This window comes from Callorhinchus milii, unplaced genomic scaffold (assembly GCF_018977255.1).
Source record: "Callorhinchus milii isolate IMCB2004 unplaced genomic scaffold, IMCB_Cmil_1.0 Scaffold47, whole genome shotgun sequence".
In the NCBI taxonomy this organism is placed as follows: Eukaryota; Metazoa; Chordata; class Chondrichthyes; order Chimaeriformes; family Callorhinchidae; genus Callorhinchus; species Callorhinchus milii.
In genome coordinates, this window is record NW_024704788.1 from 150,255 (window position 1) to 178,015 (window position 27,761).

The 27,761-nt window shown below is 45.4% G+C and overlaps 1 protein-coding gene across 1 annotated transcript; it reads right to left on the reverse strand.

Annotated features, from left to right (window-relative positions):
• Positions 1–474: 474 nt before the first annotated feature.
• Positions 475–27,761, reverse strand: LOC103191358 (NACHT, LRR and PYD domains-containing protein 3-like). Its single transcript, XM_042345442.1, has 11 exons — positions 27,701–27,761; positions 27,060–27,141; positions 24,711–24,859; positions 19,453–19,616; positions 17,910–18,081; positions 16,541–16,606; positions 13,602–15,312; positions 10,705–10,735; positions 3,376–3,383; positions 729–896; positions 475–562 (listed from the first exon to the last, which is right to left on the reverse strand). The coding sequence occupies exons 1-11, from the start codon at positions 27,759–27,761 to the stop codon at positions 475–477; spliced, it is 2,700 nt and encodes an 899-aa protein (XP_042201376.1).

Below are 27,761 nucleotides of genomic sequence, written 5' to 3' on the forward strand. Positions count from 1 at the left end.
GCTCTCCCTCTCCCGCAAACTCACTGACTGCTCCCACTCCCTCTCACTCACACACACACACACACACAAACACACTGACTGATCTCTTTATCAAGATCTCACAAAAACACACACTGGCTGCTGAGGCACAGAGAGAGAGAGAGAGAGAGAGCCAGCCGGCGACTAAGAGAGACAGTGAAAAAGAGAGACTGAAATAGAGAGACGGAGATATATAAACTGAGAGAGACTGGAGAGAGAGAGATAGACTGTGAGAGAAAATACATTAGTTGTGGTCGCTTACAATAGTTTAGCAGAGACTGAGGGTCGGGGCTCTCCAGCCGCCCGCACGGCCGTAGGCGGTGTGTGTCAATAACGGTCCCCAGAGCAGAGATGAGAGAGGAATCAGGATCAACATCTTTAATAATCAGTCACTACAGTGCACAGAATATATTCCATGTTACACAGACTGTGTGGACAGTCACTGCCTCAGTCATGTCACACTGTTACTCTCAGCTCAGCTCTGATTCCCCGCAGTGACTTCAACTGATTCTCTCCGTCTGAACTGAACATATTCTCCAACAGCCTGAAACACATTAAACAGGAAATAAACCCATGGGATAATGGTACAAACTGTAAACTGCTCATATTGCAGTTTAATAAATAACTTCATCCCTTCAAACTGTTCCCATTCTGATACGCAGCCCTTTCTCTGTGTGTTTATCACATTAAACACTGACACAAACACTCACCTAATGTCCTCCAGACTGGTGCAGGTCTTCATGAGGCGGCGGAGAGCGGGTACAGAGCCGTCTGTGAAGGAGTTAGACCCCAGTTCCAGGAACTTCAGTGAGCGGTTTGTACTGAGAGCGGAGACCAGATCATCAGTGCAGCCATTGGTCAGACTGTTACTGTCCAACCTGGAGATCAGAGACACAGAGAAATCACAGGGATCAGAGAAAACACAGTGTGTATAACCCACTGTAACTTACTACAGGCCGTCACCCACGGAAGGAAGAGGCGTTAGAGCCCACAAGCGGATACAGAGATGGAAACGAGCCTCAGACAGTCCCTGCCCCCAGCGAGGGGGCCTCAGAAGGTTTCCCCGATATCCAGATATAATATATAATATAATAATAATCCTGGCATTTGATACCGCGCCTCATCATGTCTTGGAGATGCCACACAGCTCTTCACAGGATACACTGTAAAGTGAATCGATTGTATATATTTCGTGCGAAATATTTTTTTGAAGGAATTATTAACTCTGAAAAGTGAACTGCAAACCGTCTAACAACCGTATTGTCACTGACTGCGAGACAGACAGCCACTAGTGGAGTAAGGAAACATCCGTAAGGTTTTGCTCTGCCCGGAATCACCCCCAGGCCCTCTCGCTAGCGAGGCGAGGGTTCTAACCGCTGAGCTACAGGGCTCAGACTGCAGTGTGTGAGCAGACACAGGCTAACTCAGGGCTGAAGCTGTGTATACTTTATTCTGGGTGAGGTTTTGCACAGATGTTTTGACTGTAACGATACCTACAAAAAACTACCTCAGGACATAAATTTTTCCCCAAAAACTTTGCATTCGGGAGACAAAGCCAGTTGGAAATATGGATGGAATCATTGAGCTGAGTGAGTTAAAATTCCAAGGATTAGGGAGGAAGCCAGACAGGTTGCAGGAATGCGCACACACTCACACATGATGGACAAACACACCAAATAGACGTATGTAGACACACATACAAAAATAAACAAATACACATACCTAAACACATATTTGCAGAAACTTACAAACACACACAAATACACAATCATACACAAACACATGTGCATGCATACACATACATATACACACATACACACAGAAAAACAAACATCCATAAGACAAATACGCAACAGTCAAACATATAGACGCACAAACACACACAACACACACAGGCACAAACACATGCATATACACACACAAAAACATAACCAAACACACCACAAACAGTCACACATATACAAACGCACAAACACACACACATACACAGCAACACACTCACACAGAAACACATACAAACACCACACACATACATCACAGACTTGCACATACAAAAGCACACACAGAATACATACAAAAACACACAAATAGACAAACACATAAAAACTGACAAACACAAACCCAGAAACACAATGTGCATAAACACAGATACCAATACACAAACATACAATGTTCAGTGCTGCTCCGAGCTCCCAGTGAGACTGCTTCTAGATTCACACAGACTTCATCTTGAAAGTCATCCAGTGGATCAAAACCTTCCCACTGCCCTGGAGAGAATGGCTTCCATTCCACACACACAAATCTCCAGTCAGATGTGGAACTGTCAGTAGGTTCGTTTAGAGAGTTTGAAGCCTGATGACAGGTTTGTGTGTGTGTCAGACACACGGCTGACAATAGTAGAGAACTACAAACCCACAGTGTGTGGAGGGCTTGATGGGACCAGGGCCGGAGCTTCGGGATTATACACAATGGGAGTGGGTTTGGGGCTTGGAGCCAGTTTAGGGGTCGGAGCTGTGACAGTCTCACTAGAGCTGAGGTTTCCAGCACATGGTTAGATGAATACAAGTACTATGCATCAAACTTCTGCAACCCTCTCCATTTCCGTAACCCTCTACTTAGCTCTTCTTTATATATGTACAACCTACATTAAGGATCCCTATTCCATCTGACTTATAGTCAAGTCCTTCTCTCCCTCTCCCGTCATCGTGAAAAAATATAACTTATTACCCTTTGTTAGGATTTATAAGAATGCAAGTTGATCTTGCAGTTGTACAATATAGCAATATAATAATCGTTGCATTTGTTTTTTACGAAGCGAGTTCGAATCTGGAACTCATTGCCTGAAAGGGTGGTGGATGCCGATCGGCAACAACTTTTAAAAATGTGGTGGACGGGTATTTGAGGAGGATGGATTTGCATGGTTATGCGGAAAGGGCTGGGGAGTGAGATTGACAATACATGGCTCTTCTCAAAGAGACTCGATGGGCCGAATGGCCTTTTTGTGTTGTACGATTATATGACTCTATGGTTTCTTATTAATACATGTTGAGAGTTTGATGTAAACGATGGCTTGAGGACTCACACGACACACCGATTCCTGTTACAATATTCAGCCGCACTGATCCAGACAGTTACAATAAACACATTGAGATATTGGAGTCATTCAGACTCTGGAGACACAGTGCGGTACTTACCACAGACTCTGTATTTTACACTCCGGATTCCTCAGAGCCTCACACAGTCGTTTCACTCCACAATCTCCCAGATTATTATAAGTCAGGTTCAGCTCCGTCAGTGAGTGGTTTGTGCTGAGAGCGGAGGTCAGATCCTCGGTACAATCCGCTGTCAGATAGTTACTGTCGAACCTGGAGATCAGAGACACAGAGACATAACAGGGATCAGAGTAAACACAGTGAGTATAACCCACTCTCACTCACGGTTTGTTTGATGCCGGACAGGTTGCAGCAGAATGCACACATACACAAACACGCATGCCTACACAGACGCGCACACACAACTTCACAAACACACTCAACCGCACATATACACATGCGCACAAACAACAACAACAAAAATATTCCATTTATAGAGCGCCTTTCACGTCAGGAGGACGTCCCAAGGCGCTGTACAGTTGGGTCAGAAGCCGAGCAATGGGGGAAATGGTCAGGATGAGGGGAGGGAAGGGAGGGAGCGAGGAGGGGGAAGAGAGTCGAGAGGGGAGCTGAAGGCTCGGTCAAAGAGAAAGGTTTTGAGACCGGCCTTGAAGGAGGAGAGGGAGGAAGCAAGGCGAAGGCACTGGGGGATGGAGTTCCAGAGCCTGGGGGCTGAGAGGCTGAAGGCCCGACCACCGATGGTAGGGCGATTGGGGCGGGGGACGTTGAGCAGACCGGAGCCGGAGGAACAGAGGGTACGGGCTGTTAGGTAGGGGGATAGTAGGTCAGAGAGGTAGGAGGGAGCGAGGCCGTGGATGGCCTTATGGATGAGGATGAGGATCTTGAAATCTATCCTCTGGGGGATGGGGAGCCAGTGGAGGCGAGCGAGGGTGGGAGTGATGTGGTCGCGGTGTCTGGTGCGGGACAGTACACGAGCTGCAGAGTTCTGAATGACCTGCAGTGTGGAGGGAGGTGGCGGGAAGGCCACGAGGAGAGAGTTCATAGTCCAGCCTTGAGGTGATAAAGGCGTGGACCAGGGTTTCAGCCGCGTGAGGGGTGAGGTAGTGCCGTAGTCTGGCGATATTCCGGAGGTGATGGAAGGCGGTGCCAGTTGTGCTGCGGATATGAGGGAGAAAGGACAGCTCAGGGTCGAACAGAACACCGAGGTTTCTGACTGGCTTTGAGAGGTGGAGAGTGCAGCCGTAGATGCTGATGGTGTCAGCACCTGAGGTGCAGAGGCGCTGACTTGAGCCAATCAGGAGGGCCTCAGTTTTACGCACGTTGAGCTGAAGAAAGTTGTCTCTAGTGCAGGACTCGATGTCGGACAGGCAGCTGTCAGGACATCGGGGGGTCGTCGAGTTGAGGGTAGAGGAGGAAAGGTAGAGTTGGATGTCATCCGCATATATGTGGAAGTTAACCCCATATCTGCGGATGATGTCACCACAGAGGGAGCATAAAGAGGGTGAAGAGGAGGGGACCAAGGACAGAGTCCTGAGGGACACCACACGAGACAGTATGGGGGGTGGAGGAGAAGCCATTCGTGGAAACAAAGTGAAGACGGTGGGAGAGGTACGACCTAAACCACTCAAGGACAGGGTTGAGGTGGGAGGACAAGCGGTGGAGGAGGATAGAGTGGTCGACCGTATCGAATGCTGCCAATAGGTCGAGGAGGACGAGGAGGCAGAGGGAGCCCTGGTCACAGATGGTCAGGATGTCATTGGTGACCTTGACCAGGGCAGTTTCTGTGCTATGGGCAGCACGGAAACCCGACTGAAGGGGTTCGAATAGTGAATGGTTGGAGAGGAAAGAGCGCAGCTGGGAGGCGACAACTCGTTCCAGGACCTTGGACAGGAAGGGGAGGTTGGAGATGGGCCGGTAGCTTGATAGCTGCGACGCATCAAGGGAGGGTTTTTTCAAGGTGGGTGTGATGGTGGCTGTTTTTAAGGGAATGGGAACAGAGCCAGAGGAGAGGGACAGGTTGACGATGTCTGTGATATGTGGGGCAAGGAGGTGGCGCTGGGAGATAAGGAGTGGAGTGGGGATGGGGTCAAGGGAGCAGGTGGTGGGTTTCAGAGATAGGATGAGTTTGTTGACCGAGGGTGGGGAAACGGGTACGAAAGTGTATAGCGGACGATGGGTAGGTGTCGGAGTGTGGGAGGGAGGGGGTGGGGGGTGGATGGATGTTGGAGGGGAAGTGACACCTGACCCACAGACACATACACACACACAGACACATTTACACACACAAGTGCACACAAACGCGCACACACAAACACACCAATAGTACACTCATTCAAAAACACATGCACAGATACACAAACATATACACACGAGCGCATAAATATGCACAAAACAATAGCACACACAAACACACACCACACGTGCAAACACATACACAGAAACACACACGCACACCCAAACACACACAATCATACACACATGCACGCACCAAAACAAACACAAACACAGAACCACAGACATGCAAACACACAAACACACTTCCACACAAATAAAAACACATACACACACAAATAGACATGCACACACACAAACACAAAATGTAAAACAGACAGGCAGACGCACACAAAAAAAAATACAAAAATCCACAGACATATCCAAACACACAATCACACCGAAGCCCACACACAAAAACACAAACATACACACTATCAAGCTTACACACACATGTGCGAACACACAAATATGCATACAAATGCACACACATGCACACAAACATACAAATAAACACGCAAACACAGGTACAAGCAAACACTCAAACACACACCCAAGGACAAACAAGCGCGCAAAAATACACATAAACACCCACGCATACACAAACATACACGCACACACAAACAAATACACACATGCGTGCACACACAAATATGCACAAACAAACAAACAAACAAACAAACAAACAAATAGACTCATATTCACAAATACACATCCCAAAACAAAAACATAAGCATTCACGCATGAACACACATGTACGCAGATATAAACACACTCACAAACGCTCACACAATCACACACATGCAAACATACATACACAAACACACATGCACAAACAAACAGACACAAGAACACAAATAACCACATAGAGAAATACATAAGCATACACAAAAACAAATTCACAAATACACATGCACACACAAACACACAGAAACACACACAGAATCGCATATAAAGATATACAGTCACACTTAAAAACCCACAAATACACATACAAACGCCCACACAAAATGCACACAAAAAACACACACAGACATTCATAAACGCACACACAAACACACGCGTGCAAACACACTCACAAGAACACAAGCACACATACGCACAAGCACACAGACACATACGAAACACAAACCAACAAACATACACAGAAATACACACTCAAACGCACACACACAGATACGCAAAAACACACACAAACAAACACAAGCACAAACACACACGTGCAAACACATCCACACACAAACACACACGCAAACACACACATAGATATATGTACACGCACATAGACACAACAACAACAACATTCCATTTGTTAGAATTTACACTTTTTGTATAATGTTAGAATCATAATAGATGTTGCGAACGGGTTAACTTTTAAGTTAAGTGTGTTGTGGGCAGCGGGACTGAAACTCCCTACACGTACACGAGATAACAGACTGTCTCAAGGACAGTGTGTTTGTGTGTTGAGGCACATACACCCCATGAGATGTTCACTTGAACCCAGCATGATATTGGCCAGGTGACCTAATGTCCGCACCATGATTGGATGGACACAAGCTCAAGACACCGTGCCAGACCAAGATCGGCGCCCAGGACAGTACCTACCGTGGATGGAAGACTGAGAGCGAGAAGACAGAAGTAGACGACCACGAGGAGGAATTACGCGATAGTATTGTTCTGTTAGTAAATTGATTGATTGTGCTTACTTGTCCACGCCCATCGGGAACTTGGACGGATCCTGGAGTTTAATAAACACTACTCTGGTGCAACCAGTGGTTGTGTTTGATTGGAACTCGAAAAGAAGATTTTATTTTTCAACACATTTATAGAGCGCATTTCACGTCGGGAGGACGTCCCAAGGCGCTGTACAGTTGGGTCAGGACACAAGCAAACAAACATACAAACAAACAGACACACATACAAATGCGCACACACAAACATATACGCACAAACGCACACACAAACGCAAACACAAACAGAAACACACACAGGAAAACACACAAATACACATATAAACATACAAACACTAAGAAACGCAAGAACACAGACAAACGTACTCCATCACAGCCATGCAAACATACACGTATACACAGACATACACAAGCACATACGCAAGTGCACACATACACACATACACAGCCATACACGCAAACATGCACAAAAACAAATTCACAAACATAAATACACATTCACACACAGACACATCCAATCACACTCACACAGAAACCCACAAACAATCACAGAAACACACACGAAACAAACACAAGAAACACACATAAAGAAACACAAACAACACTTAAAAACAGATAAACAGACACAAACACAAATCACACCAACAAACCCCAAAGCACAAAAAATACACACACAAAAAAGCACACGCACAAAACCACACACATACAAACGCAAGCACACACAAACTAACACAAAATCACACACAGAGACGCACAAACGCGCACATAGAGAAATACATCGAAGCACACATACAAACACGCATATATACACGTATACACAGAAACAAACACAGATGCCCACGTACATAAATACACACAGAAACACACAAACACAGCAAACATAAATACACAAAAACCCACACAGGCACACACACATACACACACACATAAAAAAAAGAAGCACTCAAACAGAAACACACACACACAGAATTAGAGACACACAGACACACACATAAACACACACAAAGACACACACACAATCAGAAACACACAACACACACAAAAACACTCCAAAACACACAATCACAAATGTACAGAAACACACACAGCAACAATCACAGAATCAAAGACACAAACACATATACACAAACACACACGCAGACACACGCGGACACACACACGACACAAACACACAGACACACACAAACACACACATCCACCAACACACATACACACACACACAGACGCGTGCACACAGACACACACACATAGACAGAGACACACACACACACATTAATACATGTTGAGAGTTTGATGTAAACGATGGTTTGTGGCCTCACACTGTCACACCGATTCCTGTCACAATATTCAGCCGCACTGATCAGACAGTCACAATAAACACATTGAGATATTGGAGTCGTTCACACTCTGGAGACACAGTGCGGTACTTACCACAGACTCTGTATTTTACACTGCGGGTTCCTCAGAGCCTCACACAGTCGCTTCACTCCACAATCTCCCAGATTATTGCTCCCCAACCTGGACACAGAGACACAAACACAGGGAATATAGTGTAACAACACAATACACATTGACATGTATTTTCAGGAGCCTTTCATGTGGGGAGCAAGTCGTAAGGCGCTGGGACCAGTGTCAGAGAGCCCACGTGTACACACATCACAGTCTATCTCTTTATTTCTCTCTCTCTACCCGACGTTCTCTCTCTCTCGCTCTCTCTCTCAGATACTCTCTCTCAGTCTCTTTCGCTATATCTTCCGCAAAATACAGTCACTACATTTAATGTATTCTCTCCACTGTCTCTCTCTCAGTATTTCCCAATCACTTTGTCAGAGTGTCTTTCTGTCTCTTCCGCAAAACACAGTCACTCTCCTTTATAATATATACTCTATCAGTCTCTCTTTCTTCCGTCTCCCAATCTCTCTGTCCTCTCAATCTCTCTCCCTAACTTTGTCGTTCTGTCTTTCTTTCAAACTCTCTCTCAGTCTCTCAACCTCTCTCTCAGTCTGTCTCTCTCGCCGTCTGTCTCCCACAAAACATTCAGCATATTTTATAATATATTGTCTTTCGCTATCTCTCTCATTCCCCTTCTGCGTCTTTCACTCTCTTTCGCAGTCTCTCTCTCTCTCCTAGTGTCTATCATTCTCTCTCAGTCTTCTCTCTCTCTCTCTCTGAGTCTATCTCTGCCTCTCTCACAAACCACACAGTCACTACACGTTACAACATATTCTCTCGCTCAGTCTCTCTCTCTTGGAAGCCCAACATTATGCATGTCTGAGCCGGACAGGTTGGATCAGTGCACGCACGCACACACACACACTCACAAACACACACACAAACAGACACGCTCACAATCACGCAGGAACACACATATATAAGAGCAAACATACACATATTCATACACACATACGCCTACACACAAACACACATACACACACAAACGTACACACATACATACACAACACACAAACAGACACGCGCATGAAGACAGACATACAATAACAACGATACACACATATACATGCAAACACCCATACACATACGTATACACAAACACCCACACAAATGCACAAATACATACACAGAGCACACAAACAGACACGCATGTACAAACAAATAAAAAACAAACATCACACTTATACGTACAGACATGCATACGCATACACACAGACAGACACATTCACACACTTATACACACACACTTACAAGCAAACAAACCTACACATACATATACATACCTACAAACAAACACCTATAAAACACCGCACACAAACACAGATAAACACACACGCAAACACTTGCACACAGCACACACCTACAAACGTGCAAACATACACACAGAAACACATACAGAGAAGCAGACACAGATACACACAGAAAAAAAACGCACAAACCCACACCGACACACACCACACACAGGAACTTACACAGAAAAGCCACACAGACACATCCACAAAAACACACACACACATGTTCACAGAAACACAGACATGCATAAACACAAATGCAAAAATAGATTCCCTTGGAGGATGCATCTAGATTTGCACACAATTTATCTTGAAAGTCGCTCAGCAGATCGAAAGCTTCCCACTGCCCTGGAGAAAATGTGATTCCATTCCACTCCATTCCACACGCACAAATCTCCAGTCAGATGTGGAACTGTCAGGGGGTTGGTTTGGAGAGTTTGAAGCCTGAGGACAGGTTTGTGTGTGTGTCAGATACACGGCTGACAATAGTAGAGAGCTACAAACCCACAGTGTGTGGAGGGATTGACGGGACCAGGGCAGGAGCTTCGGGATTAGATACAATGGGAGCGGGTTTGGGGCTTGGAGCCAGTTTAGGGGTCAGAGCTGTGACTGTCCACATGTCATTAGAGTTGGGGTTTCCAGCACATGGTTTCTTATTAATACATGTTGAGAGTTTGATGCTAAAGATGGCTGTGGCCTCACACTGTCACACCGATTCCTGTCACAATATTCAGCCGCACTGATCAGACAGTCACAATAAACACATTGAGATATTGAGTCATTCAGACTCCGGAGACAGTGTTTTGCTTACTTCAGACTCTGTATTTTACACTCCGTGTTCCTCAGAGCCTCACACAGTCGATTCACTCCACAATCTCCCAGATTATTGCTCCCCAACCTGGACACAGGGACACAAACACAGGGAATATGGTGTAACAACACAATACACATTGACGTGTATATACAGGAGCCTTTCACGAGGGGAGCAAGTCCCAAGGCGCTGAGATCAGTGACAAACACATCTGCACAGCTGATATTTTTATTAATTCACGTGTTGTCCAACAGGTGACCCGTGGGGTGGTGCCGGGATGGGTCTGCCCGGGAGGGGGTTGGGGTGATGGGTGATGAATTATTCCCGCTCCGCAACCATTTTGATCATTCCAACTTCACCTTCACCACTCCCTTCCTCCCTCCCGACCTCCCTCACTACTTCTGCTCCCTCTCTCCTTCCTCCTTCTCCTTCCCTCCGTTCTCTCACTCCCTCCTTCTTCTCACATCTTCCTTCCTCTCCCTACTTCCTCTTCATCCTTCCTTTCACTCCCTCCTTCCTCTCCCTTCCTCCTTGCTCCCCATCCTTCCTCTACCTCCCTCCTTTCTCTCCTTCTTCCCCTCACTTCCACCCTTCCCTTATTACACTCCCTGATTCCCTCCGCCTCCCTCCCTACCTCCATCCCCTCCCTCCTTCCCTCCCCCCTCCTACACTCCCTACCACCTCACTCCTTACCTCCCCTCTTCTTTCCCCCCTTCCCTTCCATAACTCATTGTTCTCCCTCTTTTATCTCCCTCCCTCCTTCTTCCTTCCCTGTTTTCTTTCCCTACCTCCTTACTCTCCCTCCTACCTCTCCCTGCCTACCTTCACTCCCTCCTTCCTCAACTACCTCTATCCTTCCCCTCAGTCATTCCTCTCTCCCCCCCTCCCTGATTCCTCACGTTCACCCCTTTTCTCCCTTCTTCCTCACCTCCTTTCCCCTCCCTCCTTCCTTGCTTTCCCTCCCCCTCCGTTCCTCGCTCCTACTCCCTCCTTCTTCTCATTTCCTCCTTGTCTCCCTCCCTCCTTCTCTGCCTCCATACTTCGTCTGCCTCCCACCTTTCTCTCCCTCCCTCGTTCCTCTCCCTCCCTCGTTCCTCTCCCTCCATCCTTCGTCTATCTCCCTCCTTCCTCTCTCTCCCTCCTTCCTTTCCCTGCCTCCTTCCTCTCCCTTACTCCATCCTCTCGCTCCCTGTATCCTCTCACTCATTTCTCTCCCTTATTCATTCCTCTCCCTCCTTCCTCCCCCTCCCTCCTTCCTCTCACTCCCTCCTGCCTCTCCCTTCCTCCTCCCCCTCTCTTTCCCCTGCCTCATTCCTCCCTCTGTATCTCCTCCAACCTTCGTCTCCTACCCTCCATCTTTCCACTCCGACCTCTCGCTCCTTCCACTCATGCGTTTCTTCCCTGCTTCACCTCCCTCCTCCTCTCACTCATTCCCCTCCCCTCCTCACTCACTCTTTCCACTCCCTTCCCACTCCCTGTGTTCTTTCCCTCCATCTGCCATCCTCCATCCCCTCCCTTCCCGTCTCACGCCTTGTTTTCCTCTCCCTCACTCATTTCCCGGCCTACCCCTCTCGCTCCTTAGCCTCGTTCTATCCCTCCTTCCCACTCTCCCTGCCCTGCTCTCCGCCCTCTTTCCACTGTTTCCCACCCTCTTTTCACTCCCTAGACCCCCACACCCCCCACGCTGCCCCTCTTGGTTTTCTTGTTCCTCGCTTCCTCCTTCTCATCACTCGCTCCTAAATCCTTCATTCCCTTCTTGCACTCCCTTCTTCCCCTCCCCCCGTTCACACCTCCTCTGTCCTTCCCTTCCCTCCAAACCACTCACTCCTTCCACTCCCTCCCTGCTTCCCATCCTATCCCTCCTTCCCTCCTTCATTCCACTCCTTCCTTTCCCTCCCTCATTCCACTCCTTTCTTTCCCTCCCTCATTCCTTTTCCTTTTCCTTTTCCTCCCTCAGATTCTTCCCCTCCTTCCCTCCTTCCTTCCCGCTTCCTAGCCCTCTCTGCCTCCCATCCTTGCCCTCCTTTCCTCACCAATTCCTTATTCTCTCCCTCCTTCCCCTTCCCCCCTCCAGCCCCTCCCTCCCTGGTGCTCAGAATGCGGTTAGTAAGATTCGTGTTTCCTGACAGACTGCAGTAATGGCGTGTATTATTTCCACTCTCCTCACTGCGTCTCCCTATGATCTCGGGTAATGATAAATCACAAGAGTGCCTGATGTGGCGCACGGGCCGCCAGTTGGCCAAGCTGGTTGAAGCCCACGGACCTTTACCAAATCTGAAAGAAGCCCACGGGGGCCAAAAAGTTGGACCAGACCGAATGGTAATGTCTTAGAGCTTGACAGGGGAGGGGTTGCAAGATTCGAGTGGCACGCAGTCTCTACGGCAACAACAACAAAACATGGTATTTGCAGCCCCTTCCACATTAGGAGTAAGTCCAAAGGCGATGTACAATGAGGTGATTGCACACGAACTGGCAGTTGTGATCAGCAGAGGAGAGGAGGGCAGAAAATTGGGGAGGGAGGATGACGGAAATCACATGAAAAAGGGCGTTCTTTGTGATGGGCTTTGAAGCAGGTAATGGTGGGCCAAGGTGGAGGGGCTCCAGGAAGGAGTTCCAGATGGTGTGGGCAGAGATGCTGAAGATCTGAACGCTGATGATGGAGTGGGCGGGGCGGGAGATAGGGAGGAAGCCAGTGTTTGCCGAGCAGAGGGAATGGACGGGTTGGCAACTTTGGTAAACATCCTTTCCTCCCTCTCTCACACCCCAGCGAGGTCTAGCCAGTACACACAAGTCAGGCTTTTAACATCGAGGCTCATTTACAGACAGAATGTGTTTAGGAATTATTCCCCAACGAGACCGTCTGTATACTAGTATATACTCCCAGCGCTCACACACCTCACTCACTGTGTAATATTTTCCAGGTTTCTGACTGCAACCATCAATAAGAACAAACCTGAGATGTCGGCACTTGTGCAGTGCGGGCCCCAGACGCTGGATCTCTTCATCTCCAATGTAACAGCTGGTGAGATCAAGCTTATTTATGGTGTCACAGAGCTGTAACACACGAGATAGCACAGCACAGTCCAGAGGGTTCAATGCAAACCCACTAAAGTCCAATCTCTCCACAGCTCCGAGTGTGATCTGGGCCAGTCTGTTGTTCTGAGACTCAAACAGATAGTACATCATGTTAAGCAGCTTCCTTTTACCATATTTACTCCCTGACTGTTTAATCGCTGCCTCAACATTCACCTTCAGCCAAGAGATGGCTTCACAGACTGACACGTGAGTTAACGGCCCCAGGATCTCCTCCAGCTGCCATGCTGTGTGTGGCCAGGAGAGGCCGAAAACAAACCGCAGGAAGATCTCAAAGCGCCCGTCGCTCTCCTTGTGAACCTGGTGAAGCAGCTTATGCAGATCTCTGCGGACGGGACTGAGGTACTGAGCGAGAGCAGCCACAAACTCCTGGACGGTGAGGTGAGGGAATGTGTACACAACTCGTCTCCCACCATCATCCTTCTCCAGAATCTCCATCATAAACCCTGAGATGAAGGTTGAGGGTTCAAGCTGATGGTGAGAGAAATGGTCATCATCGAACACAATGGTCCTGTTACAGATCCCCTCATAGGCCATCTCCCCGGCTCTCAGCATCACCTCCCGAGGGCTCTCAGTAGCTCGGGGATGGTTCTTCATGATGTTGTAAATATAACTGGAGTACAGCTGTGTGATGGTTTTGGGGGGAGGCTGTTTGTGTTCTGGATGTTTGAAGATTGGCTCCAATGTATAGCAGAGGATCCAGCAGTAGGAAGGGTTGAAGCACATGGTGTAGAGGATGTCATTCTCCTTCACATATCTCAGCACTTCAGCTGCAATCTTCTCATCTGGAAAGAAGCGTCTGATGTAATCTTCCCTTCCCTCAGCGAAGAATCCCAGGATTTCCGCCCAGAGGTTGGTGTGGATGTGATCTAAAGACTCCAGAGCAGTTGGGCGGCTTGTGATCAGCACTGAACAGCCTTTCAGTACTTCCTGCTGAACCAGAGAGCGCACAATGTCAGCCATGGCACAGAGGCCTTCTGGCCCCGGGCAGCTGACCCGAGGTACTGGGTTTCTGTCACTGTCTGTGAACTCAATCTTGCCCTTGAACTCGTCCAAACCATCAAACACAAACAGCAAATATTCCGGCTTTTCCCAGATCTTGTCCAGAACATCCTGAAGATAAGGATATGATTCCAGGACCATGGTTTTCAGACTGGTTTCCCCTTTTATCACGTTCAGGTCACGGAATTTGAAATGAAAGACAAAGTGGATCTGGGGATAGATCTTCCCTGTGGCCCAGCGATACAGAATGTTCTGCACCATCGTGGTTTTCCCAATCCCTGCGATTCCACTCAGGATGGTTGTTCCGAAAGTAGATCCGAACAGCTCATCAGGTCGTATTTTCTTCCGCTGCCTCCTGACATTCCTCTCTTGCCACATGATATGTTCTCTGCCTCTCGCCACCAGTTCATGCTCCACCAGCCTCCGGTCACGGGGAGATGAAGTGACTATTAATTCTATGTAGCGATCACGCAGCGGAAATGTCTTGGTTTTCTCCCGTCCTCGCAGGGTGTTTACTAACAGCTTCTCATTCTGGGAATGGAGGGTTGCTTTGTGCTGTTTCTGAACGTCTTAAAATTGAAAATCAGATCCCATCAATATTGCCGCAGATTTATTACAATAAGCCAGTAAAACAAGTGCATACATTCCTTTTGATACATGCATGCACACACTCTTACACACATAGATACATAGATGCATACATGCATACATACATATATATATATGAATATATTCTATGCGCAAAATGCGGCATTAAATTTTTCACAGCAGTTTCCTACAAAGAGCCGTGGATTGAGTGACCAAATTATTATTGTTTGTTTTTGAAAGTATTATTAACCGCAGAAAGCAATCCGCCAATTGACTGACAAGGGATTTCACTTATTTCTGGGTAAACAGAGGCATGTGGACTGAGGAAACTTGCCCAACGTTTCATCCTGACTGCGAAGCAAACCTATGTCCTCTGGTTTCCCCATGAGAATGTACAATGCTGAAAGGTATTATTCACCCAACCAGTCTTTCACAGTGTGTATATTGTACACGAGTCGCCCCAATCCATATACCCCATCAACCTCTGGACCCCTCGACTTCCTTCTTTCTCATTTACACATACGATATTTACTTTGTTAATTTGTGAAATAGTTTTCTCCAGTTTAAACCACAACAAGATTGCATTTGTATGGCGCCTTTTACGTCGGGAGGGCGTCCCAAGGTGCTGGACAGAGGACAGCATTTCAGACCAGAGCAGTCTCAAAGCCATTTTAAGTATATCGAAGCCGTTATGTCTCATAGAATTAAAATAAATTAAATACAATTGGCTTCATTTGACATGGTGTATCCCAACGGCCTGAATTGTATCCCAACCTCTCCCGGATCCACTTACTCCAGTTCCCCAGTTGGTTGATTTCCAGATCCATGGTCTGAAATTAGAATACCTTCATGTTCTCAGCTCTCCCGAACTCTGCCACATTCTGCAGTTCTATTCTGCTGCTCATGCCCACCCCTCATCTTCCCACTGGTTCTACATTCCCTCCATCCACCGTCTTTCACATGCGAGTGGAATTCTCCGACTAATTCCTGTTGTCTTGGGCCCTGTTTCCACCATTTCACAGCAGAGCCTTCGGTCAAGTGCCCCAAGTTCCCTCCCTCTCCTCCCTGCTTAGTTTCCAAATTGTCTTGCTAACTGCCTGTCGACTTCCATCCTAGGAGAAACATGTTTTATTAAAAACAAAATATTTTCATATTTAATATCAGTTTGATATTGTTGCTATGAAGGACTTTATCATCCGTTACACTTACGTCTAAGTTCTTCTGGCACCTTTTCTTCACACCAGCGCTGAAATATCTCAGTGGGAAGCCTGTTACCTGAAGATGTTTAATATCAATTAGTAGTGAAATGAGCCTGACAGAAGTTGAAGCCTTTATTTTGGGGTGTTTATTAATGTCAGTATGGAAGACTTTCCACTTCCATGTGTGGGGGGATGTCACTTAACTCTTTCCCTTTAGCCTTTACACCGGACTGCAATAGCATGTTTTGACCAATTGCCTGTCAGACATCAAGATCCGATTTAGCTCTAACTTTCTCTAGATAACAAGACAAAGCTCTCTTGCCTGGACTTCCATCAGCACCTCAGGAAGTTACCTGCTGGAAGCAAACTCCACATAATAGAGATGGTGATAACCCTCTATGTCATGTTTGATCTGCTTACTCCCCAACCCGCTGCCTCCCACTGGCTCGGGCCTCCTACTTTCGCCCTGTGCCCTCTGTTCCACCATCGTTGGTCGTGCACATCCACTGCGGCCCGAAGCTCTAGAATTTTCTTCCTCTATTCCTCTGCCTCGCCCCCTCCTTCCTCATCTTCAGCTCGCTTATGAAGACCTTCTTCTTCCACGATCCCTATGATCACCCTCGGTGTCAGGATCGTGCTCTGCCAATGCTAACTGCTCTAGGAGGCTACCTTACATGAGAGGTTGCTATGGAAATGCACGTTGTTGTTGTCCCTCATTTGGCTTTCCCTCACATCAGCAATATTGCCCCCCTCTCCCAAAACCCACAGGTACTAATACATACATTCATGCCACCACACTTTGCTCCCTGGTTCCCCCACCACTCTTCCCTGCACAAGCTCCGGATTTTCCACAAATTTGCAGCCGCTTCTCTCTCCTACCCCAGATTCTGAGCTTATATTTTCCAGCGTTGTATGACTCCACTGATATTGTATGTTACCACCAGGAAGGTGGACGGTGAACAAGATGGACATTTGCTCTTTCTTCATGTAGCAATTCTTATGTTCTTATCCAGGCAACTGATGGTTGTTTCCATGACAGATATCTCTTGCTGGCTTGCTACCACCTCCTCACAAACCTTGGTCAAAGTGTCAGTGTCAATGGAGCCTTGTCTAACCCACTCCTTTACTTTACTGCCAATTTCATGCCTACGATACTTGTTATTTGCCAGCCTTTATTCCAGACACTGCCTCAGATCGGATTCACCTGATACATGTTGCGCGTTATATTTTGGCTGTCACTACACCCCATCTTCCCGTGATCCATAGCTACTAGTCTGAGAGTGCTGCGTTTCTAGCTGCTTGCATTCGAATGTGTCAAAATCCGACAACTCCACCAGCCCCACTCGTAAAAAACTTCCGTTATTTATGATGTATCCTACCCTTTTCCTGGATCTCTCTCAGGATTCCCTTCAGCTGTGGGTTACTGTCCTCCATTTTCACAAAAGCTTCCCAGAACCCTCTTTGCACCCGGCTTCTCGCTCCAGTCACTAAATCCAGAAGATATCTGGATGCTTCCTGTCTCTGATTTCTGTTTACCAGCTCTCTGATGTGCTAGAAAAACAGAATCAAAAATGGTTAGCTGCACCCACGCTGCTATGATATGAATGGCGTTATTCAATGATCCAGTTTTGGAGTCAGAACTCTCTCAATCTGCCCAATTTATCAGCCTTCTGCTGCATATTAGCCTGGCTTATTTAGTAGGATTCTTGCCTCTGAATCTGAAACTTATGGGTTCAAGAATAATGTCTAGACACTGAAGTCACAATCTAATTCGCCGCTCCAGTGCAAGGCTGAGGATATGCTGCAAATTGTGGAAGTTGCTCTCTAGAATAACAGGCACACGGAGGCCCCATCCAGCTGTTTAGGTGAATGTGAAATATTTTTTGGGATTAAACGCTTGTCTGACACATGTGTAAACCCTTCCCCATTGTTTAGGAATATTCAGAACAAGTTGAGAAATCTATGTTTCCCAACTACACATACAAACCACAAAGTAGATCATGGGAATGGAATATGATCTCTCTCTCTCTCTCTCTAGCATGTCACTTACTCATAATCCTTTATGAAGGTGGGTTTTATTTAAGGACGAGCTTAGCAGGGACGATGCTTGCCATTTAAAATCAGCTGCTGATTCGATCGTATTTTAATGGGAAGATGTTCACTCCTCTGGATAACGAACAACCAGGGCGTTAAACACAGATGGAAGATCAATAGACCTCAGAAAGAAAAGGTTTCAGCCTCAGACACCTGCCTATCTCAAGGCTGAGAAATAAGAAGGCCAGGAAGGATGGAAAAGAAAAGTTGTCTATCTGTCTTCCTCCCTATCAGGGGAAAGAGCCTGCTGAGGGACACCAGCAGCTTGCACAGTGTGGTGGCTAACCCTTTAGCAAGGGGAGGCGGAGTTAGAAACTATTGAAATACAGATGTTACCATGAAATAGTTGTAGTTGAAGTGGGAGTCGACGCTTCTTCCCAGTTGGGCGGGTAATATGGATTTTACTGTATCTGTTCTGTCAGTTGGGGCTTGTGCGCCTTACTTAGTAAACTTTTGATTATTACACAGTCGTATCCATCTTAATCGCTTACATATTAATGTGATCCATTATTACATGGATAGCTTAGTTATACAAACAGTAATCCTGCCATTTGATATTACAGTTCGTCACATCATTGAAACACTGCAGTACACTTCACATTAACGATTATAAAATGTGGATATTTTATGTGCTTATGGTGTATATAGTCAGCAAATGTGGCTAAATCTATCATTAGAAATTGTTGTTCGTGTCGCATTCGGGCTTCTGGTCTGGTGAAATGTTCATTGAGAACACTTGATTGCAGGGTTGGAATCAATTTCCCTAATCAATGTGAAGCCTGAACTTTCACCAAGAACACAAGTTAATTTTAATGTTGCGCAACCTACCGCAAACTCTTTGAGTTTTACTAGCTTCTCCAGCATCGATGTCAAGTCCTCCACACGATCATCCGTCACCTCCTTCAGCCTCTGCCTGTAGAAGACGGTCACCATGTGCAACTCAGAGTCGCTGTAACAATCCAGAATTTGCCGAACTGTAGCTTTGTCATCAACTGTCAATATACAAGGTACACGTGAAGGACATGAGAGCATTGAATAACATCACTAGATTGCATGAGGGAGAAGTCTGTGGGGAAGGAGGCCTGAATACTACCCAAAGCACCGTAGAGCAGCAGGTGCAAGGGGGGGAGGAGTGAATAGGAACGTTGTTGTCACAGGAGATGCATTCTTTAAGGGATCGAGTGTATACTCTGCTGTCGGAGGCCAGGAGGGTGTTGTCTTCCCAGTGATAGGGTTATTAATAATAATCCTTGCATTTGATATCGCGCTTTTCACGTCGGGAGGACGTCCAAAGTACTTCACAGAACATGGTGTAAAGTGAACTGACTGTATATTTGTGGACGAACGCGGCAGCCAATTGCGCACAGCAATGTCCCACAAACAGTTGTGGATTGTAAATGACCAATTTATTATTGTTTTTGGTTTTTGGAGGGATTATTATTAGGCTCTGTGTGGAGTAAGGAAACTTGCCCAAGGTTTCGCCCTCTGCCTGGAATTGAACTCAGGTCTCTCACTTGCAAAGCGAGTGCTCTAACCACTGAGCTACAGGACTCCACGGTTAGGGATATTTCAAAGCAGCTGGAAAGGAACATGCAAAGGGAGGGGACAGAACCAGTTGTCCAGTGACATAGGAAAGGAAGTAGGAGGTCCTGCTAAGGGAGTATTAAGAGCTAGGGGTCAAACTAAGAAAAAGGACAATCTCCGGATGGCTAAACGGGCCACGTGCTAACATGCCACTGGATTCGGTGATGTGAAATGAGCCAAAACTAGTTAACAATCTGACAGCAAGGAAACATCTTGCAAATAGTGATCATAATATGATTGAATTCGACATTAGATTTGAGAGGGAGTAGGAAGAGTCCCAACCCAAGATTTTAAATTTGAGTTACACAAGCAGCGAGTTGTTCGGATCTGGAAGGCATTGCCTGAAACAAAAACAACAAGATTACATTTGTGTAGCACCTTTCACTTCAGGAGTACTTCCCAAGGTGCTGAAAAGGAGTGGAAGCCGAATCCATAACAACTTTTAAGAGAGTTGTCGATATTTTTTTCCGGAGGAGAAATTGCAGGGCTTTGGGGAGAGAGAGCACGGAGTGTGGTTGATCAGGGCTATGGGGAGAGAAAATGGGGGAATGGGGTTGATCAGGTCTATGGGGAGAGAGCGGGGAACTGGGGTTGATCAGGGCTATGAGGAGAGAGCGTACGAGTGGGGTTGATCAGGGCTATGAGGAGAGAGCGTGGGAGTGGGGTTGATCAGGGCTATGGGGAGAGCGCGGGGAGTAGAATTGTTTTGGAAAAACTATTTTCAAAGAAAAGAAACAATACAGTACAGGTACGTAGCCCTAAAATGCAAAAGACACATCGTGTAGTTAAGCAACTATGGTGGACAAAGAGAATAGAGACTGTATCAAGCTAAAAGGAAAGGCAACTCAAACGCAGGACAAAGTGGGAAGACAGAGGACTGGGAGAACTACAAAAGGCAACAAAAGTGATAGAAAGAAAGTAATAAGAGGAGCAATAAGGGAATATGAAAATAAACTGTCAATGGATATTAAAACTAATAGTAAAAGCTTTCATAAATATAATTAAGAGAAAGAGAGTGTTAGAATATACACTATTTGTATACAGCTAGAATCATAACAGATGTTGTGAATGGGTTAACTTTTAAGTTAAGTGTGGGGGACAACTGGACAGACAGTCATGGGATAGGACACATCTGGTTTTCTCTGTTTTTGAATGAATAAAGGACAGGGGCCGGGGGTCACCTCTTATCAGTAAATGACAACAAGCCACAGATGTAACGGTCCAAGGTACCAGTCGACACAGGATCTCGACTGAGCAATAAGTCGCTAGATTCTAACCCTCAAGAATAGCAATTAATGAGCGAGTTGCTTAAACTAGAGGACCTTGGTACCATCCCGGGATACTGATAAGAAACAATCAGTCACTTAAAAAGGGTACTCAGACAAGGGTACGGAGATGGAAGACTGAGAGCTGGAAACACTAAGACTGAGGATATCAGATGGAAGATTGAAAGCTGTAAGCAAGAAGACTGAAAGCACGAAGAATCAAACTTGTGTGCTGGAAAGACACAGTGTTGAACTCTTGAACTCGAGATATCTATAGTGGTGTCATTCTGTTATAAGATCTGTTGATTGTACCGGCCTTTGGTCTGACCCATCGGGATATTGGGGAATAACGAACGAATAACAATAAAACAGTCTAATATCTGATTAGAGGAATTAGTGTTATTTCCTTACAAATTTAGCTGATTTTATTTTCTTACAAGTGGTCAATGTTAATGTGGGACCGCTAAAGACAGATGTAGGTGAGACTAATGGAAAATAATGAAACGGATTGTTAAATAGGTACTTTAATACCGGATTTACAGTAGAGAATGAGGACAAAGTCCCAGCCGTACAGGGAAACCCAAACACAAGTCAAAGTGAAGTGCTTAATAAAATTAATATAAATAAAAATGGCAATAGAGAAAACAATGGGACCCAAGATAGACAAATTTCCAGGACCTGATAATTTCCACCCAGGATTTTAAAGGAAATAGGAGAAAAAATTGCAGTCAATCGTCATACTTTTCAAAAAATCATTAGATTCACGAATTGTTCCCTTAGATTGGAACATTGTGAATGTCACCCCTTTATTTAAGAAGGAAGGTGGGGAGGAGAGAGGGCGGGAGAAACCAGCAACCTACAAGCCTGTCAGCTTAACGTAAGTTGTAGGAAAAATACGGGAATCCATCATCAGGGACAGAGTGACTGAACAGTTGGACAGATATGAGCTAGTCAAAGAGAGTCAGCTTGGATTTGTGAAGGGTAGGTATCTAACTAATTAGTCGACTTTTTCAGGAGGTCGCTAAAACGCTGGATAAAAGATTGTATATGGATTTTGTTCATATGGACTTTCAGAAGTTATTTGATAAGGATCCCCACAAAAGACTGTTACCGAAAAATGAAGCTCGTGGTGTTCAATGCAACCTTCTGTCGTGGCTTGGTAATTGATTGGGAGGCAGGGAGCGTAGGGATAAAGGAGACGTTCTCTGATGGACGAGACCTGACAGCTGGTGTCTCGCAGGGGTCTGTACTGGGACCTCAGCTATTCACCATATATAACCCATATATAACCCAGCTAATCACCATATACAGAACGTTTAAGGCACTCTATAAAAGTAATTTTGTGGTTGTTGTTGTCCACACATAATATATAAATGACTTGGGAGAAGGAGTAGAAAGTGTTATATCCGATATGGAGGACGACACTAAGTCAGAAGGCTCAGTAAGTTGTGGTGATGGAGTAGGAGTTACAAAGCAAATTAGATAGATTAAGTGAGGGGGTAAAGTTGTGGCAGATGAGTTCAATGTAGGGAATTGCAAGATCATCCACTATGGACCGAGAAAAGGAAAAGCAGAATATTTTCTGAATGGGGAGAAATTTAGAACTCTGGAGGAGCAAAAAGATTTAGGTATCCGTATCCACAAATGAAAAAAAACTAGTTCCCAGATACAAAAAGTAACCAAAAAGGCGAATGGAATGTTGGCTTTATCTCAAGATGCCTGGAATCAAAAGGGGAAGAAATGATGCCTCAGCTGTATAGAGCGTTAGCCAGAACCCATCTGGTGAGTGCGTTCAGTTTTGGCCCTGGAGGGGTGCAGCGCAGTTTCACCAGAATGCTACCAGGACTAAAAGGGTTAAGTTACGAGGAAAGACTGCTTAAACTTGGATTGTATTCTCTTGAGTTCAGAAACTTGAGGAGTTATTTGATTGATTGATTTTGGATGATAAAGTGATTCGATCGGGTAGATACAGAAAAGTTATTTCCTCTGGTGGTGGAATACAAAACAAGGGAGTATAGCCCTAAAATTAGTAACAGGCCATTTAGGAGTGAAATCATGGAGAATTTTTTCCATTCAAAGGGTGGTAGGAATCTGGAATTCTCTCCCACCAAATGGCTATAGATGATGGATGCATCAACATCTTCAACAGTAAATTTATTGGTATTGAGTAAGCCTTATTAAGGGTATTAATGTATATCAGGAGAAAGCGGAAAATTGGAATTGAAAATATGACTTGAGGCACACATCAGCCAAGATCTAACTATATGTCGGAACAGGCTCGAAAGTCTTCCTGTTCCTATGTTCTATGTTCCAGGTGAAATTATATGTAAGAAATGTAAACTAATTTACATTTGGCAGAATATCCAGAAAATTACTATTATTTGAATGGAAGGAAAATAGTATATACGAAAAATTAAAAGGATCTGGTGGTTCAAAAATAAATTGAAGCTCTCCCAACAATGCTCTGTGACAGTGAGTAAAGCAAACCAGATGTTGGGATGTATCAAAAGATCAACAACAAGACTAAATCGTGGATTAATCGTGCCACTGTATCAATCATTGGTGAGACTGTACTTAGAGTACTGTATACGGTTCTGTTCACCGCAATAGAAAAAGGATATTGGCGAAATCGAGAGGATACAGAGAAGGCCATTGAAAATGGTGAGAGAATGGAGGACCTGGATTATAAGCATTGACTCAGTAAATTGGGCATGTTCACGGTGGAAAAGAGAAGAGTGAGAAGCGAACGGATTGCTATCTTTAAATCTCCAAAAGGGGAAAAACAATATAGATCATGGCAGGCTGCTTCAATTTGTCCAGAATAGTAAAACCAGAGGACAGACAGGGCCTGCGATGGAATGGGGTTCAAGTCAGAACGAATCTATGAAGCCTCTTCCAGTGAGTGAAGAGTGAACCTGTGGAATAGGCTTCCTGGGGCGAAGGTTGAAGCAGCAAATGTTGATTCCTTCAAAAGCAGGAAATAAGGGATATAGTAAGAGGTAATTCAGGGCACACGACTCGAAGGTGAGCCAGATGGAGCTTGTATTATCACTTCTTATGTTGCTATGTTTATGGAAGATATCACCAAGAAGGGAGCGTGTAGATATTGGAGGAGAGGACCAAGGACAGAGCCCCGAGGAACGCTGCCTAAGAGAGTGCAGGGGCTGGAGGAAAAGCGGTATGTTAAGGAGCAAAACCTGGATTGAAAAGCAGGTATGGTTATATAAATTTACCCACCTTTTGGCCGGTTAACATCATGGGTAGCGTCCTCTGTTGGCCGATTTCTGTCCCGTTCCACAGACCCTGCAGTGAGACAAGCTGAGGCCTGGCTGCTTTGCCCTCTGCTGCTCTCTACAGGGGCTTCTGTATAACTGGAGCCTTCCATCCTGTAACGGAAATCAGTATTAAATGGAGCGCATTAACGTTTGTTCATGTGGTGACACAAATCTTCAGCTAAAGTGTTCACTATCCTTGTTTTGCTGGTGCTTCCTATCATATTCGCTTGTGTCCACAGGAGCTCTTAGATTTCCTCATGATTTCCTCATAGGTTGTGGGGCTTAGAACCACAACCTTCTGACTGAGAGGCCAGAGTGCTACCATCATAGACAAGTAACACACACTCAAGCTGTAAAGTGTAGTTAGGAAAGGCCCAGCAGGGGAATCAACAGCTACCAGAGGTAACCAGTGAAAGTGATGTATTTAATAGATAGGAAGATTGGTATAAATCAGGAGAACTTTTTTCCTTCTGGTACAGTTTTGCTGTATATCCCATGCCCGACCCTCGCAAGCATCAGTGAACGAGCTTTCATCCCCTCTATCACAGTTCTAGAAATCTATCCTAGAGTCGCTCTGCCTCGTAACTCATCAGTAAATCCACCTGAAGACCTCTCCATCTGAATGCACTTACAGTAAGTTTCAGAGTCATCATTGTCATCTTCCCCACCCAACCAAACCAGTTGTTTGACTCCCTTTCTCCTAATGTGAGGGGTGCTGTTTAAATGTAAAATTGTTGTTGTTACTGCTTTTTCCACAACATAAATACCACGGGTTTCATGTTGTACCCAAATATATTGTAAACTATCAATGTTGTGAAAACTCCAGAACATAAAGGCATTACAATGAGCAAAACAATTACACCTCTTTTTAGTCATCTGACAGTGTAACACACACCAAGAACTGCCTTATAGTCTCATCCTGGACAATGTGAGTTCAAGGCCTCGGCTTGGGGTTGAACCCACCGTCTTCTTACACAGGTGAGAGTGTGCGAGCACTGAGCCATGTTGTCACATGTAGCACAATGTCCTGCGACGTGCAGATGGTGATGAGTCTCTTTATTACACTCTTCCCTCAAGCCATAAAACAACTGGCTGCATCCTTTACAGTTCCTTTCACAACTAGCATCCTGCAAAGTCGGTTAAAGTGTAAGCATTCTGGGAAGCTGCCCTCTGTAAGGGTCGCTATATAAAAGCAAGGTATTTTTGCAGTTACTTCTCCCCAATCATTCAGCTTCCTACCCATCATCAGACGTCCAGCAGTGTGATATTGCCACCTCCAATTCAACCTTCCTTTTGCTTTATTTCACTAACCTGCCCAATTCAGAGCATCCACTGTGCTCTGTATCTAATCTCCTGGTCCCGCTCTTTGTGTAATAATTAGTGAAACTTTATCAGCACTAGCAAGCAATGTTGCCTTCTATGGGTATTTTCAGACAATGTAACTGTGGGTTCGGCTATGGACTTAGGACACGGATGTTTGGGCGAGTTCCTTTCAGCTGCTTAAGAGTCAATAATAAAAGAGCCATCATGACAAAAATAATTTCTTCTTGTGCGTAAAGTGAAAGAATATGGCGGCATTCAGTTGGGAAGAATCAGATTGAGCATTAAATATGATATCCCACACGGTGAAAGCTGGGGAGAAACCTTCAGAAGGATCCAGCTTTTCTACACCATCTGACACACTCGAAAATCCATCAGCAAACCTAACAGTATCCAAACAAAGCTGAGATTTCCATGCATCCCTCCTACACATGGAAATCCCAGGGATAGATTGTTGAAATGGAATAAACATCCACTCTCTGGAGGGTTGCATCCTGCTTACCTAATGCCGGAGAGTATGAGGAGCAGGTTGGCAAGAGCCAAGGCTAAACCGCAACGTGGAAGGATTGAGGCAATAGCTGACACAAGCGTCTGCACAGAGCCTTAAGGCTGTACAGAGGAGAGCAACCAGGATAATGACCAGTGTTAGTGGAATGAGCTATGATCGAGCATGACCTCCACACGAGGGCCCATCGTTGATCAACAATATTTCGGATTACTCAAGCTCTTGGGCACATTTTGGACACCAATTCTACTTTATACAATGCTTAATCGATATATAAGAAAATGAATGAAACAAATTACAGTTAAGCTCTTCCTTGGTCACTGTCTCCAGGTTTCTTTAATAGCAGTAAACTTTCACTAACTGCTAAACCACAACAAGTTGCATTTATCTTGCGCTGTTCGCAAAAAGTGGCATCTCCAAGCGCATAAACCAGGAGTAGCTTTACTGTTTTATTTCAGCCACAATCAGATCTAATAAGAGACTCACCTTCTTGTCTCCCCACTGACTGAGCTGCGGTTCCTGCCTCTGGTTCCCGAGACTCTCAGTGATGTCGCTTCAGTGTTCTGGGCTGAACAGGTAATAACACACCTGGTCAGAGTCCACAGCTAATGTCTGGCAGTAAGTCATCGCCTCGCCCTGTTCCCTTGGAGATTTCCACAGAAACTCAATATGTACCTGCTATAAAAATTCCACTGGTCGAGGTTCAGTTCCTAAAGCATCAACTTAAGATGCATAGTTAGCAAATTCGCAAATGAGGAGGTTTGGATAATTTGTTTACCTGCAGAGTTGGTTGTTGGGTTATAGAAAGTCCTGGTGGGAGTGAGACAGAATTGGCTTTCAAAATATATTTAGATACTAATCTAAAATGTACTAACTATCTTAAAAGGGATTTAGGAATAGAGCAAGGAAATAGACTGAAAGTATTGTAATAAAAACTACCACCTCAGTCATCGTAACCCGTGTAACCTTATTCTGTGCTCTAAATCACTGTGGTTGTTTGTTTGTAGGTGTGGTGCAAAAGTTTGGCTTTAGTTTTTTTTTCGAAAAACTAAACGGAAAATGAAGAATATGATGTTGTGTAGACGCTAGCATTTTTATATTGTGTGAAATGCTGTGGATTTTCATACTCATTTTCTCTTTCATGAGTATGAAAATGCTGTGGATTTTCATACTCATTTTCTCCCCCAT